The 14,703-nt window shown below is 38.8% G+C and overlaps 2 protein-coding genes across 2 annotated transcripts; one reads left to right on the forward strand and one right to left on the reverse strand.

Annotated features, from left to right (window-relative positions):
* The first annotated feature begins 1,367 nt into the window (after positions 1-1,367).
* On the forward strand, positions 1,368-3,571 carry LOC131309768 (uncharacterized). The gene is made up of 2 exons (XM_058336370.1): positions 1,368-1,509; positions 2,495-3,571. The coding sequence occupies exon 2, from the start codon at positions 2,532-2,534 to the stop codon at positions 3,336-3,338; it is 807 nt and encodes a 268-aa protein (XP_058192353.1). The 5' UTR covers positions 1,368-1,509; positions 2,495-2,531; the 3' UTR covers positions 3,339-3,571.
* Positions 3,572-4,077: 506 nt separating this feature from the next.
* LOC131309769 (uncharacterized) lies at positions 4,078-8,374 on the reverse strand. Its single transcript, XM_058336371.1, has 9 exons — positions 8,043-8,374; positions 7,441-7,555; positions 6,189-6,225; positions 5,932-6,001; positions 5,750-5,854; positions 5,215-5,365; positions 4,882-4,964; positions 4,625-4,718; positions 4,078-4,529 (listed from the first exon to the last, which is right to left on the reverse strand). The coding sequence occupies exons 1-9, from the start codon at positions 8,050-8,052 to the stop codon at positions 4,442-4,444; spliced, it is 753 nt and encodes a 250-aa protein (XP_058192354.1). The 5' UTR covers positions 8,053-8,374; the 3' UTR covers positions 4,078-4,441.
* Between the last annotated feature and the right edge of the window lie 6,329 nt (positions 8,375-14,703).

The raw sequence follows: 14,703 nt of genomic DNA on the forward strand, positions 1-14,703 counted from the left end.
ACAGAGAAACAGAGTTCTATTGCTGTAAGAAGGTAACAAAATATAAACAGAGCCTTCCACTATGATGTGAACTTTGATTTCATCCAAAGTGCTACCCTTGTTTTCACTAACTCACCAAACTCGACTTTTGAGGAGTTGAATTGATGAAGAGAAGGTCATTTCTTACGGTCCATGATTCCATATAGACCACATCATTCATCATTGCATAAAGAGCGGCTTCCCAATAATGAATAATGTTTTTCCAGATATGAAGCAAAACTGGATGTTGTAACAAGTGGTTTGGAATATCTTTGTGAGACCCAAAATGAATATCAAAGATGTATGTAGGTCGGAATATGTACTCATACTCTTTTTGTTAGGGTATTAAAGAAAACAGATTTAGGTAGATAAGTGTCAATTTGGTCCAATCTAAGCCCTTTGTAGACTCGCAACATATTGTCATTTTCTCCATCCGCTAACCGTCCGTGAATGTTGTTTGGTCAGTTCGGTTTGGATGTGATTTCGATGGATTTGAGCATACAACTTATTTTTCTTACATACACCAAAAAGCTAAAAAATAAAGCCCCAAAACTTCAAGTCGAATCAAGTCTAAACAAATTCGAACAAATCTAAACATTGATCCACCCTACGATCCAAACTTTACCTTATCCGTTCGTTCATAGAATCTGATTCTCAATGTGTAGTATTAGCGAATTGTCATCCACAATGGATATACCTCTTTAGATCGTTGAATGATAAAGTTTGCGAGATTACATTCAAAGTAATTAGGACTAGGGTTTTTCTTCAGCAGTTCAGTCATTAATTTATTTTCCTTTTTTTTTTTTTTTTTGAAATGGCGGATGGTTAAGTTTGAACCGGAATGGGATCCGCCAAAATCAATATTTTTAGATCACATCCGTTCGTAGAATGTCTCGGTTTGGTTCAATTTGGTCCGGATTGAATGGATTAGGCGGTTTGGTTCATCCGCTAGACAACCCTATTATCTGTATACATGTTAATCGAGTAGAATCGAAACTAAACAAAATCAATCCGGTCTTTACACTTTTAGTTCTCAATTTCTAGAACCGTTCGGAATAGTCCAGCTTCTAAATATCTAGAGAACCGCAAAAATCGTGCACCCCTATCCATGTGATTAGGAGGAGAAATTTTTCGGTGCCGGTGGATATATTTCAGGTGATATCCGCTTGGCACATTCAGGCCGTTCAATACACTTTTCAATGGCTCGGATTGAAACCCTCTCTTCCCTTTCATCCCCAACTCATTTTCTCTTTCCAAATCTAAGTCGTTAAAAACACAATAGCTAGCTCGGATGCACAACGGGTGCCACGTGTATCCATCCGCGCTGAAAATTTTTCCGATTACGAGTAGTACAATTCTTCTTTCGATCGATCTCCTTTCCAACGCCATACAAAACACCTCTCCATGTTTTAGTCACGCCCAATACCATCTTCACGCTCTCCTCCTGCCGTCTCTCTCAGATCCAGCCCTCTCTCTTTCTAGTTTATACAGGTTTGATTTCATCTGATCTAGTCTTTGCTTTTTCCGTTTTCTTCTCTATCTCTCTAGCAGTTTATAGTTTGTAAGGTATTTCTCTTGTTATAAGTCTTGCTAATTGCCTTGCTCTTCTGCGCGCTGTAACATAAATCGATTGCTCATCAATCCAATGCACTCCGATTAATTTCGTACACGCTCGTTGTTTGTTTAGTTCTTGTATGCATAAACTTATATGGGTCAGATTTGAGGGGATGGATTTTTTCAAAAGGAAAAAGAGAGAGGATCAGTTGAAGGGATGAATCAATTCTGAGAGACGCATTAGAAGTTCTGCACTTTTTGCGTTTCTCTTTCTAGGGTTGGTGACGTTTTTCCCAATAAGAAATGGGTTGTTTAGAATGGTCGATTAGGTCCGACTAACGATTAATTGCCGATTACTAATTAATATGTACCGATTAATCGCCGATTAATATGATTAATAGCTCGAAGGAGGCCGACCGCCCGACTAGCGCTAGCGACTTTTTACAACATTGGTTTTTTTAGTAGGAAAAAGTGTCTTTGGTGAAATTGCGTAAATAGTAGATTAATGGTGTTTCTTTTGCGTACCGGTTTTTAATAAAAATGGTGTCTTTAGATCTTTTTTCTAATGGCTTTGCTACATCTACCAAGACTGCACAGAGGAAATTATTTTTGTGATGTCCGCCATTACCACTTGTACGAACTTGGACATACGGAGTAGTTACTTGACAGAAGGAAGAAACTTGATACATACAAGACTTTCAGGAATAATGGCAAATGGGATGGGAGTTTTAGTTTGAAAGTTCTTGCATAAATGACTCTCTTTAGTCTTGCTGATAATTAGACCTTTATGTGACTGGATCTTCTCCATATCGTGACTGCATCTTCTCCATATCAGTTTGACAATTGCCTTTGTATATCTGTGAAGCACATTCTATAATGCATAATGTAACTTGATTTGTTCAATCTTTTTATCCCCTTCCAGTTCTTGGTTGCAGTGACAACCTAACCAGTTTCCCATTATGCCAAAGGACAGAAGAATCCCTTCCTCATCTACTGCTGGATCCAGGGCATCCCCATACCCTTGCAGCTCTAATAACAGTAAGCAGTACAAATCCAAAAATCTTGTCCACCCAGTTGGGAATGAGAGGGAATGGGAAGAAGTTAGATGTCCTATATGCATGGAGCACCCTCATAATGCTGTCCTCTTACTATGTTCTTCCCATGCTAGGGGATGCCGCCCTTACATGTGCGACACGAGCTACCGCCACTCCAACTGTCTTGACCAGTTTCGCAAGTCGTCATCTTCCACAGCATCACCAGATCTTTCCTGTCCCCTGTGCCGGGGGCAAATCAGTGATTGGAAGGTCGTGGACCCCGCTCGGAGGTTCATGAATTCCAAACCAAGAAGTTGTGCTCTTGAGACATGCGATTATAGAGGGACTTATTCGGAACTAAGGAAGCATGCAAGGCGTGATCATCCCTTTGTACGACCGACAGAGGTGGATTCGGGACGCCAGAGTGATTGGATGAGGATGGACAGAGAAGGAGACTGGGAAGATTTCCTGAGCGCATCTCATTCGTTGGAGTCAGAGGTCGATGTGGGGATGAGGTTGGACAGTGTAAGAGACTTGGAAGATTTCCTTAGTGCATCTCCGTTGTTGGAGCCTAGAGTGGATTCGAGTGATCACTTGGGTTTGGAATTTCTCTTTGATGATCTCTCACTCGATGCAGACTTTGAAGATTTCCTGAGTGCATCTCATGATCTCTTTAGTTTATCCGAAATGGAGTGGGAAGAATTCTTTGGTGCATTCCTGGGTATAGGCTGAGTGCTTGTATGAAATCACCTTTTTTACCCAATTTTGGTCGAGTTTGGTTCAGTGACATTGGATTGGTATGTCTGCTATATGTATTTCAGTTGAAACACTTTATTTCCACATAACTTCCAATTATGTGCAAATAAAGAAAAAAGAAAACCATTTGATTCCCGCCATATGGTATATGTAAAATACAGTTACCTTATCTTTTCCTTCTACATTTCCAAGAACCAAACACAGCCTAAGTACACAGCCTCATCAGTCTATCTTTCTTGTTCTTTCCAATACCTGTACATTTTTTTCTAGTCCTGTCCCATTTTGTAACCCGAATTTGAGTGAAAATTTGGATCATAAGCTCTACTTATGTCTTCTTCAATGCTATACCCATTTTCCCCTTCAAATCTAGTGTTTTTTTTAGGCTTTCCGTCCAAAACTTGAATCAAAACAGCACATTTGTAAACATTAGCCCTTGCATCAAAACCCCTATTCAATGTCAGCCTTCCATGGTCCCAAAAAGTTCGGCTCTGTTCCACTAAGGTTTTTAATTTTGAAGTACTCATTTTCCGTTTTACGAGACATGTCATTTTCTTACAATACATCACTTTTAATTCAAAAAATAAGTACGTAGTACTATGTGAGTACACTTTTTTCAAGATACCCTTGTGTTGTTTTGTAGTAGTATAGATTCTGCTGAGGCCTAACAATGGCGGGAGGGCTATATGAAGGTTTGAAGAATGTTGCACCTGCTGTAGGTTGTGAAATGCATATATTATATTGATAAAAAAAAAAATATTGAGAGAGAGAGAGAGGTGTGGATATACAAGAAGCCATAGCCCTCTCAATTGATTATTCAAAAAACGAATACAAAACGCTCATACATAGTGGAATATCAACCAGAAAAATTCTGCTCTAAATACCTTCATTCGCCAAAATACAGAAAGAACATATCCTAGTCTTATTGCATGTCAGGCCGGTAGACAAAACCGCGATTAGAAATGTGTTATCACCCCCACAATCGTTACGTTTATGTATGCTTTAAACTTTCGTTTTATTTCTTTGCCGGTTCTTCACCCTTCAGTAGCTGTTGCGAGAAAGGGAAATCTTCTTTTCCACGTTTATGATCGAAACCCGTCAAGTCCAAGCCTCCCGTTTAGCCAGTTGCATACTTCATCCATCTCTTTCGGTACTGTGTAATGACCGAGCCTACGAATCAAAATCAAGATTTCAGTAAATTGATATTTGATCCTGCTGAAACTACGTTGGTTGAATTCTGATAACAAAAAGAAAGTGAAAAATACCCATCATAGGTTTTGAATGAAACATATCGAAATCCAGCTGAGCCCAAGAACTGTGTCGATTTCTCTCCAAATTTGTAAGGAACAACATCATCACCTGTAACATTAACAAAGAATCAAACAAGTTACCTTACCCGAAAAAAAATATCAAACAAGCATGATGAGAAGGAGCCATGTTTGAATAAAAAGGGATCCTAACGAGAAAAGCATTTTCTTAAATAGGTGAAAAAAGGTCACCGCCTAGGGGGTAAAATACGTACTGTTTCCATGACAAAGCAAAATGGGCAAAGATGCAGCACGCCTTGCAGCCTCTTGTGATCCTTCTATCTTGTTCCTCAAGCTCCTGCATAAACTAGCCGTTGAATGATAAGCCTCGAAATATTATATAATGGAGATGGATTCTCAGAAGTTTTGGGGGGGATAGAAGCACCCTAACATTTTGCAGTCAAATCGGATAGTATATCAGAATCATCTCAATAGTTTTGGAAAGCTTATTCTGAGGTAGAGAGGCTGATGAAAGTCATTTTGCCCTTTTCCTTTAATTTGGAGGGGCAAGAAGGTTTGATACGGTAAGGAAGCTATTGAAATCAGACCTTGAACCAGGAAGCCAACCGCTCAGACCAACAATAGCCCTTAAGTTCACAGGGTAAGGGTTGCCATTTGTAAATCTTCCTTGGGCGAAACAAGTTGCGGAGTAGAGGGCAGTTGCAGCACCCATACTGAAGCCTCCAACTCCCAGTTTAACTGAATGTAAATAAGCAAATGATTACGTTGATGAAATTGGTGGACAATGACGTAAATGTAATCAAAATAACCAGATAGAATGGCCGAAACAGTATCAACTCAAAACAGGATAGTCTATATTTATCAAACATCCTAACTGTAACTCGGACACTTGGAAAACAGCAAACTTTCATGTTTAACACTGAAAGTTGGACGTAATGGGGTAAGGATAAAAATTAAGTGTAGGTATATGTAAATTGTACTAGATTTATCCTTTGAGTCGCTATGAGAGTGGAATCATCATAACAGTTAATGATACCTTTTTACTGAACTAGAGAAAAGAACAACTGAACACAAGGCAACTATGCAACGACCAATTTATATCGTAACAAGGGAGAAACTTACTATCAGCAGGTTCTCCAGACAACAAGTTTGCAATGTGGGCTGCTGAAGCATCTAAACCTTCAAAATCATCTGGACTGTCTTCCGAGAGTTCTCCAACGTCGAACCCTGATATCACACACAAAGTGTTACAAGATATATCTCTGAGTCTCACAGCAGCAAAAGAAATCAAGCTTTAATCTTACATGCAGCACAAGGGAATCCACCCAGTAGAGCGACAGGACGAGTAGGAGCAGTTGGGCATATCCATTTAATCTGCATCAAGCAGCAGCAAAATGATAAGTGCCAACCATTTAAAACCAAATTCAAGAGGATAAAAGAGGCACTTTCCAACTATGAGAGCATAAAAGTACATTTATGTGTTTAAGGCTTTATACAATAGAAATATTAGAATACATATAGCATAAAGTTCAAAAATATGTCAAGGAATGCATATGCTCACATTTGGGAGAGGAAGTGCTTCCAAGAGTTGGGCCCAGCTGCAACAAAGCACAGCACAAAATGAGGAGCCATGTCTTTTCTATATAGAATTACATGATTGTTAAGTAGATTGATGATTAAGTAATCATTTCACAAAACGTAAGAGTAACTGAATGCAGATGAAGTCCAATAGCACAGAAATAGACACTTTATCATGCAAAACACTTTATTATTTGTGTAGATATTATCAGGACCACAATAGTTAAGCTAAAGCTGCCTTCCAATTGAAGAATCGTCAAGAAAAAAAGCAAAGTTGCACTAATCGAAACGGACACTTTATTGTGGTAAACACTTGATCATTCGTGTAGATATTATCAGGACCACAAGAGTTGAGCGAAAGCAGCATTCCAAGTGAAGAATCGTCAAGAAAAAACACAAAGTTGCACTAATTGAACCAATCTTTGAACCAGGAATATATGCTAATTATGCCACATAGTGGAACATAATAAAACACGAATTTAGGAAGGTCGTATGTATCTACTTAATTACTTCCACCTGTCTGAATATTCTAGGCAAAAAGGTACAAGCTTGCTTCCTCAATAGGTATAAAAAAACAGAGTTAGTGAACTGGGGGGCCTCAGTCAAGCATCAAGCATAAATTCCTTTACCAATTCAAGGTTTCCTAAATTGAGCCTGGAAGTGAATGAGACAAGATTGAAAGCACGTAAATCAAGAGTTTTACATAGTTTTAAGGTGCACTGCTTTTCCACATCAACTCAATCATGGGATCACAGCTCAAAAAGAGAGAGTGTTCAGAGTAAAAAGTATTTAAAAGAAGCGATAATAGATTCTACTTAGGAATATGATAAGATATTTAAGTCCTTGAAATCATCTCACACTTTCATTTGTTAACTTTACCCTTTCATTACAACTCACCTACCTAGTTTAAAGGGAAACTAATAGAACTCCAACAGTCGTAGCAGTTGGTCAGAAATGAAGAGTAAGTTCACAAAAACAATAAGCCGCAGGCTCACCATGTCGACGACGTCAATCCATACAATCCATAGTTCCAAACACAAGAGACATATTTCAAATTCCAGATAAAGGTATTGATAGGTTGAGTTTGTTAAACATGAATCTCTGCTACTTGTAAACTAATCTTTCATTTCGAATAGCAAAGGATAAGGGAAGATTTAAAGAAGTACCAACTACCAAGTAAACAAGCAACAAAGATACTAAAAAAGATATCGCGCATGGAAAAGTTATAATTCTACCTTGACCCGTTGTCCCCAAGGCCGTGCAACCAGACTATTGTAGCCTGGTGTCTCCCTTTTGGCTTAACTACATAAGTCCTCCCAAAGTCACATGTCCTCCTGGTTGTTCTACCACCTGATAATTCATAGCAACAAAGTCATTACTTCAAAAAAGAAGTACGAATAAAAGAAGGCAAATGCTATAATATACACCGCTAACTGGGTTATACAACCTTGGAATCCACCTTGAATAACATGTGCACACAAATTCATAACAAGGTTAACCCCCACATCGATTTGGTTAAATTTCGGGCCAGCATTTTGTTATGTGTTTATGTAAGTGTTACGGATTCAAAATGAATTCAAGGGGTTGAATCCACCTTGAATTCACAACAGTCTTATAGAAATTCGTAACATTTGAACATAACGTAACAAAACTTAGGTCCTGCATTGATTTGGTTAAATTCTGGGCACACTGTTATAAGTTAATAATAGACACCAACCTTCTCTATCAAAGAAAACCGACTTGAACAGTTGAAGGAAATAGCAAAACGCAGGAAAGAACTAGTAACAGTCAAAGCCAAGATGAATTGAAGAAAATTTTAGGACTACATGGAACTAACCAGTATTCATTGTCCTGTGCTGTGCAGTAGTTATACCTCCTATTGTAATGGATAAGAAGAGGAACTGCAATGAAGAGAAACCCAGATGATGGGTTCTATTTATACCCAAATGGTTATCTTGAGAATGGAATAAATCACCTCAAATATCCTGCATTTTGTATGTGTAAACCAGCTGCACAATGTGCCTAGAACCCACTGAAAACCCAAAAGGAGAGTATCTACCAAACCGAGCCTTCGGTCCCAATCAATTATTGTTGGCTACATGAATTCATTTTTTTCATTGAGCATTGAGCTCTGACCAGGGCTACCTGTTCACTAAAAGGAGAGAATCCATGCAAAGAGAGAAAGAAAATGACAAAAGCAAGTTATCTTTGTAGGTGCCGCAAAGAGATCGAATCAAAGCAGAAATTAACCACACCACATACCACATTCATGCATGCCCCAGCCATACAGTTTTTAGGGCTCTAGATTTGCAACATAGAGGGAATCTATACCTTGAATAAAGGCAAGCCCACAAAATGGGACTTCTTGCTCAAACCAACGAAGAATAAAACCCAATTTTGCAAAAGGAAAAATACCCCCTCCTCTTTCAATCATTTGAATAAGTATTTCTGATGATTGATGGATACCCATTAATTGTGAAAGTGAAGTGGTGCTGTCTAATCTAACATCATTAAGGAACTGATTAATCTGATGAACATGGGAATAATCGGCATTTTGTGGTGCTTGGATTGTGAGGGTTTAAGTGATGATGCATAGATTACAATTTAAAAATAAGTCTAGGGTACTTAACCCCTACAAAATCTACCAAAGACGAACAACATCAAAGATAATAAATCCCAACTCTTGAGTCATTGCATTCCTTGCTAATACGTCGGCACAACGATTGGCCTTCTGGTAGTCATGTTTGAGTTGTGCCATCTTGAAACCCTAAAGTGTAGAAACCAAAATCAAATATCAATTTGCTCAGAGGCACTTGATTGGTTCTGGTTCTGGATGACATTGATTATTGCAATAGCATCAGTACAAACAACAATATTAACAACAATATTGGAATAGTTGAGATCCTTTGCTAACTTAAGGCCATCTCTCAGGCCCCATAATTCCGCAGCCAAAACTGAGCAGTTTCCAACTAAGGAGAAAAACAACATTGTGATCACGAATCTAACCCCCGAAGCTGCGTTACCATATGCATACACTGCACCGTTTGTGTTGATCAAACCAAAATTCAATTTTGATATACATATCGAAATCCGATCAAGTTGATTATTCCCGTGGATATACTGCTTTGCGAGCCTAACAAGATGATCGTTTTAAGATTATTATCTACAATAAACACACAGTGGAACTCATAATGGCAATGACGAAAAATCCACGGTTTCTACCGACCGCAGGAAGAATTTAGTGATGAAAAACCCACGATTTCTACCTGCAGCGGCAGCAGAAAGAATTTTTATCACTCATATTGGTTTGACTTAAGCCCGCCAACAAAATTTGTTCATGCAAAATGATGATTGGGTGAAATAGCTGCAAGTGGCATCGAACAACCTTCCTAAACATCATCTTTTTAGGTTTCCCTCCTTTTGGGGAGAGTAATTAATAAAGGGGGAAACCTTTAGTTTGTCAACTCCTTCTTTATCCCACACCCAACAAAAGAAGAATCCATTGGTAATTAGGAAAATGGTTTATGCATGTATTAGTGATTTCCTGGAAGAAAAACAAAATTATGCTGTTTGGCACTATTTTTGCTAATGGAGATTAAAGTAAATTAAATTGAAGTTTGAACACATAAACATAGGTACAAGTCAACCAAGATGGAAATTTTGACAAAGAACTATCTGAATTCTTCGGGGGCGTTTCTGCTACACGTTAAGTTATAGACTATATCTTGTAGTCCATAAACGTCAAATTGTTTCTTCTAAATTATAAGTTGTAGAAATTGTGTTGGATGTTTTAGATTAGTGAAAATAATTTAACTTTTATCAAAAACTTTTAGTTCAGTATGAACAACTTCACAATTAGTGGAAATGGGCCTTAATACTAGTGTGGGTATAACTTTCTTGTTTTATAGTATGATTTATAGCCTAACTATGGAAGTCTTCCCTCTATAAATGTCATTCCAAAGGTGGCAGACCAAATATACCCTTTTTTTATAAAAAGGAAATGCTTCCTAAGATGATTTTTAATTCATCTTTTAATATCATAGAATTCCCCAGAGAGTCATATATTCGCTGTGCAAAGGGAAAAAAAAAACCCTCGTACTTGTTCTCGAAAGAAAAGGAAGGAATTCCACATTTCACTGCCATAGAAGCTAAACTAAACCCTTCTTGCCTATAACAAGCAATTCCAGGAATTCTGTTCTTGCTTCGTTGTCAATAATTACTTTTCTTGACAACTCAAGATGTCCACTCTAGGTTACAGACACCTCGATTAATAACCGATTTCACCATTTACTAACGGGGTCCAACTAAAGTCGAAGCAAAATCCGTATGGAGGAGATCAATTGAACCCAAATCTGTACACATAATCATGTGATTGATCGCCGGGCCACAAATTATATTCCTAACATTTTGAGCCTTCCAAATGTCAAATTATGACATGGTACAGTTTCCAAAAATGCTGTAAACTGGCATTTCTACCCAATGGGGAAAGCTGGAAAGCCAATAACGATCCATCCTTCCAGCTACCATTCTTCGCCTATTCGATTTAGATGGGATCCGAATTCTCTCCGGTCCATGTTTTGGACAGGTAGAGCGGTGACATCCCTTCTAAAGAGCACTGAAAACGGGCTTTATGCCATTTTGGCTCTTAGCGCCACTTTCATATTCTATCAGCCGCAGCACCCACGAAAATGTAAGTTGTACCACGATATTTACACACCCAGAGAGAGGAGAACTATTAACCATGGATTATTAAGACGGAAGATTCAGATCGCGCACTACATCCCTGTCGTGCACCCCCAGTTCCATGAGGAAAACCACGTGATGGAATCGTAAGGGAATTTCTTTGAAAGAAGGTTCTTATCACATACTAGTAAGAAGAATAAAACTCCATTGACAGCTTTCAAGAATCGTTGCAGTGAAAAGCAAGCAAAACAAAATCTGGTTGATTGCACTTCAAACTCGGAAGAAAAGGGATTCTTAGTTGGAGAATTAGGATTTGCACTCGTGGGAGGACAAAGAAACAAAAGAAATAGTATTTTCATTGGGAATTGATTTTGCCACCCTCTTTTTTTTAATGTCACTTCTCTTCTCTCACAAAACAAATCATCTAATAAAGACACAAAGAAGAGTGGCATTAGCAAAAATAGGAGTGGCAAAATCACTCTCCTTTTCATAAGACGATTGATAAAGGGAAAATTAAACTTCCGACAAACCTATGGCCACCGAGGGGTGGTGGTCCGATTTTGCACCAACGGGCACTCGGGGTCCACTCTAGATCCTGCACGGATGATCCAAGTCGTTTAGTAATTATAAAAAAAAACGAGTGAACCCGTGTGGAATCAGCTCAATCTGATATGCGTTGGTGCTCGATCCAATCTTCCCATTTCTTAAAAATCGATAAAAATGGGAAGATTAGATCGAGCACTTATACGTATCGAATTAAGCTAATTTCTAGAAGGCCCAATCGGTTTTGTTTTTTAAAATTATCGAACGACTCGGATCATTTGTGCGGGACCCAAAGTGGGCCCCGCGTGCCCGTCGGTGCAAAATCGGGCCACCACCCATCAGTGGCATCATAATGCAGCATCCAGTCACCGTGCATGCAGACAAAACTGTAAAAAACTTACTCCAGTATATATGGATTAAAAGAAATACTACATTCGTTATTTTAATTACGAGTAACATTGAATGTATTGCGTTTGGATACGTAAGAGCATCTCCAGCAATTGTTACCCAATTTTCAAAAAAAAAAAAAAACTTTTTTCTCTACTTTGGTTAGCCATCAAATAAATGCATTCCCCGAGCACTACACTCCTATAAACACTAGCTCCTGTAGTATACATTGCGTTTGGATACGTAACAGCATCTCCAGCAATTGTTACCCAATTTTCAAAAAAAAAAAAAAAAAAACTTTTTTTCTCTACTTTGGTTAGCCATCAAATAAATGCATTCCCCGAGCACTACACTCCTATAAACACTAGCTCCTTTAGTAAACTCGTGCACTACAGGATCCTTGCATCCGGAATAGTGGAAGCCATATGTCGAAATTTCTCTCTCTCCCCATTATTCCAATGGAATAGAAAGTAGCATATAGAGTATATCGATCGTTTGTTCCATTGTCATTATTATTGGTAAGAGATAGTGATGGGTTTTCTGAATCAATTCTCTTTTGATTCCCTCAACTAAAAAGGACGGCCTCTCGCTAATGCAACATTTCACAGCAGGAAAAGGAAACTGAAAATCGAGAAATTTTTTGGGTGCCGATAGGGTACCACACACGTGGTATTTGTCGATGATCCGGACCATCTAAATGTATGTTGAACGGTCTAAATTTTAGAGAGAGAAAAATAGGAAAGAGAGTGGTGGGGTGAAGGAAGAGAATAAATTTGAGCCGTCCAAACCACGTTTAGATGGTCCGGATCGCCATGGGTACCACCACGTGGTATCCGTTTGGCACCCAAAAACTTCTAAAAAAAATGAATAAATAAGAGGAAATGATTTTGTCACTTCATTTTTTATTAACGTCACTCCCCTGTAAGTGTATTTTTACACCAAAAATACATTTGCAGAGAAGTAGCGTTAACAAAAAAGAAAGTGACAAAATTAGCAGCCTAAATAAAACGAGATATCATCACTGATGATTCATCATGATATCACACACCACCCACTCGGCTATTTCTTATTTTTGTTTGAAATTTTCCTAGTAAAAGTAAATAGGAACCCAATCCTCTTTTGGTTTTGGTTATGCCACTGCACTGCAGATGCTCGTAGATCTTAAATTGACAGAGAAGAGAAAATTACGCGTTACTTTATTAGAAAAAGTAAATAGGAACCCAATCCTCTCCCCTCCTCTCCAGTTTTAGAGAAAAACTTGACCCTTTTTTAACCTTATTATTCTGGACTAATTTTTATTATTAAAATCGTCCATTTTGTAGAGTTTGTTGAGAAAATCATTTATATTCAAAACTCATGGTGATCGGCTACAAATGAACATGATTACCAAACATTTATCTATAAAAAAAAAAAAACCGACCGACACGTTGGATCGGAGCCATTCATTTAATAATAAACACAAATCAATTAATCACTTGGTGAACGATTTTCATTTAATGCGAGCATGGTTAAACTATTTAACAAGCTTTATGGTAAAAGCGGTTCTGAGCATCAAATGAATCTGGTTTAGGAACCAAATTATGCTTTACCTTTTCCACCCCAACTAGCAAAGCATCTTCACCCCCAGTAACTACCGGTTGGCCTCAACATAATCTTAGATCTGCCAGTAAAAGTACCTTCCAATAAAATCATTAATATTAGTAGTAGATCTCGAAGAGGAATATCGCGCCGACACAAAAGGCTGAGAAGGTGGTTTGTGATTCTGCCTCTACAATCTCTCATTCGGCCAGTTGACAGTAAACGCGAGCAGAGAATAGCTGCGACAAAAGATGAACGGTAGTTCGTTTAGGTTTACCTACCTGAACTTAATTATATGAGCAGGACCGAATGAAACTGTGTCATTACCAATACTGATAAGATTCGCTTTGTAAATGGATAGCAAGGACCAAATCTGAAAATATTCTTGCCAGAGAACCAGGTTCAAGGATCGGTGTGTAGGACTGGTCCAGTCCCAAAGAAAGTGACAAACAAGGCCAACAACCAGAGAGGTATCTCTACCGCAAGGAAGTAGTTCAAGAAACGAGTTTGCGACCGAAAACCAAGAGAATCCAGTAATCGGTAATCCTATACGCAAAATGGCCCTTCACCGTGTAGTGCAAATGCCGTTTTTTTTTTCTCCCACCAAGGATAAAGGCCACCAGGGCTACAGAGGGATCCGGGGTGCTGTAGTGCACCTCCCACACTACACGTGTAGTGAGTGTGGCCAATCCGGCCGTCCATCTCGGCAATGGACGGCTCAGATTTTCATCCAAACAATGGACGGCTAGAATTTGTAGGAGCTCGGATTAAATCCGAACCGTTCGTGCCGAGATGGATAGCCGAATCGGCTGCACTACACGGTGTAGTGCGGCAGGTGCACTGTAGCCCCTCCCATTCCGGCTAGAGAGAAACAGAAACATCTGAAAGCGAGAAGAGAGTGAGCTCCTTTTAACTACTAGGGTAGCTATACAAGGAATGACCCAATCGCCCGAGATTTCAAATCCAAAAGGGAGACATCACACTATACCTAACAAAAGTTCTGATATTTGAGATTAAGGCCATATCTTCCCAAGGAGGAACTAGCTCAGAGACACGCTAAAGAGAATGGCTTGCTTGTTGTCTGATTGAACCGCCGCATTGGAAAGCCCAAAAGAAACAAACACTTGACCAGCTAACCAAATAGCCTACAGTTCACCGTGTAACACAGAGTCCCCCATCAAGTTTTTTCACAATTCCATCAACAATGGAGCCAGTACAATCTCACAAAACAACCACTACCACCGCATGGTTCAAATGCTCAACTACAGCATTGCTTAATACAATGTACTATCCAGTTAATAGTTGCA

The sequence above is a fragment of the Rhododendron vialii genome, chromosome 12a (assembly GCF_030253575.1).
Source record: "Rhododendron vialii isolate Sample 1 chromosome 12a, ASM3025357v1".
Classification (NCBI taxonomy): Eukaryota; Viridiplantae; Streptophyta; class Magnoliopsida; order Ericales; family Ericaceae; genus Rhododendron; species Rhododendron vialii.

Bases quoted from the DNA above. Each gene is read 5' to 3' on its own strand.
- LOC131309769 (XM_058336371.1), bottom strand. The intron at 6,226-7,440 runs GTAGAATTATAA...GCTTTGTTGCAG, and splicing joins CTTGGGGACAACGGGTCAAG to CTGGGCCCAACTCTTGGAAG. The intron at 5,366-5,749 runs GTAAGTTTCTCC...ATTTACATTCAG, and splicing joins GTCTGGAGAACCTGCTGATA to TTAAACTGGGAGTTGGAGGC.
- LOC131309768 (XM_058336370.1), top strand. From the start codon at position 2,532: ATGCCAAAGGACAGAAGAATCCCTTCCTCATCTACTGCTGGATCCAGG.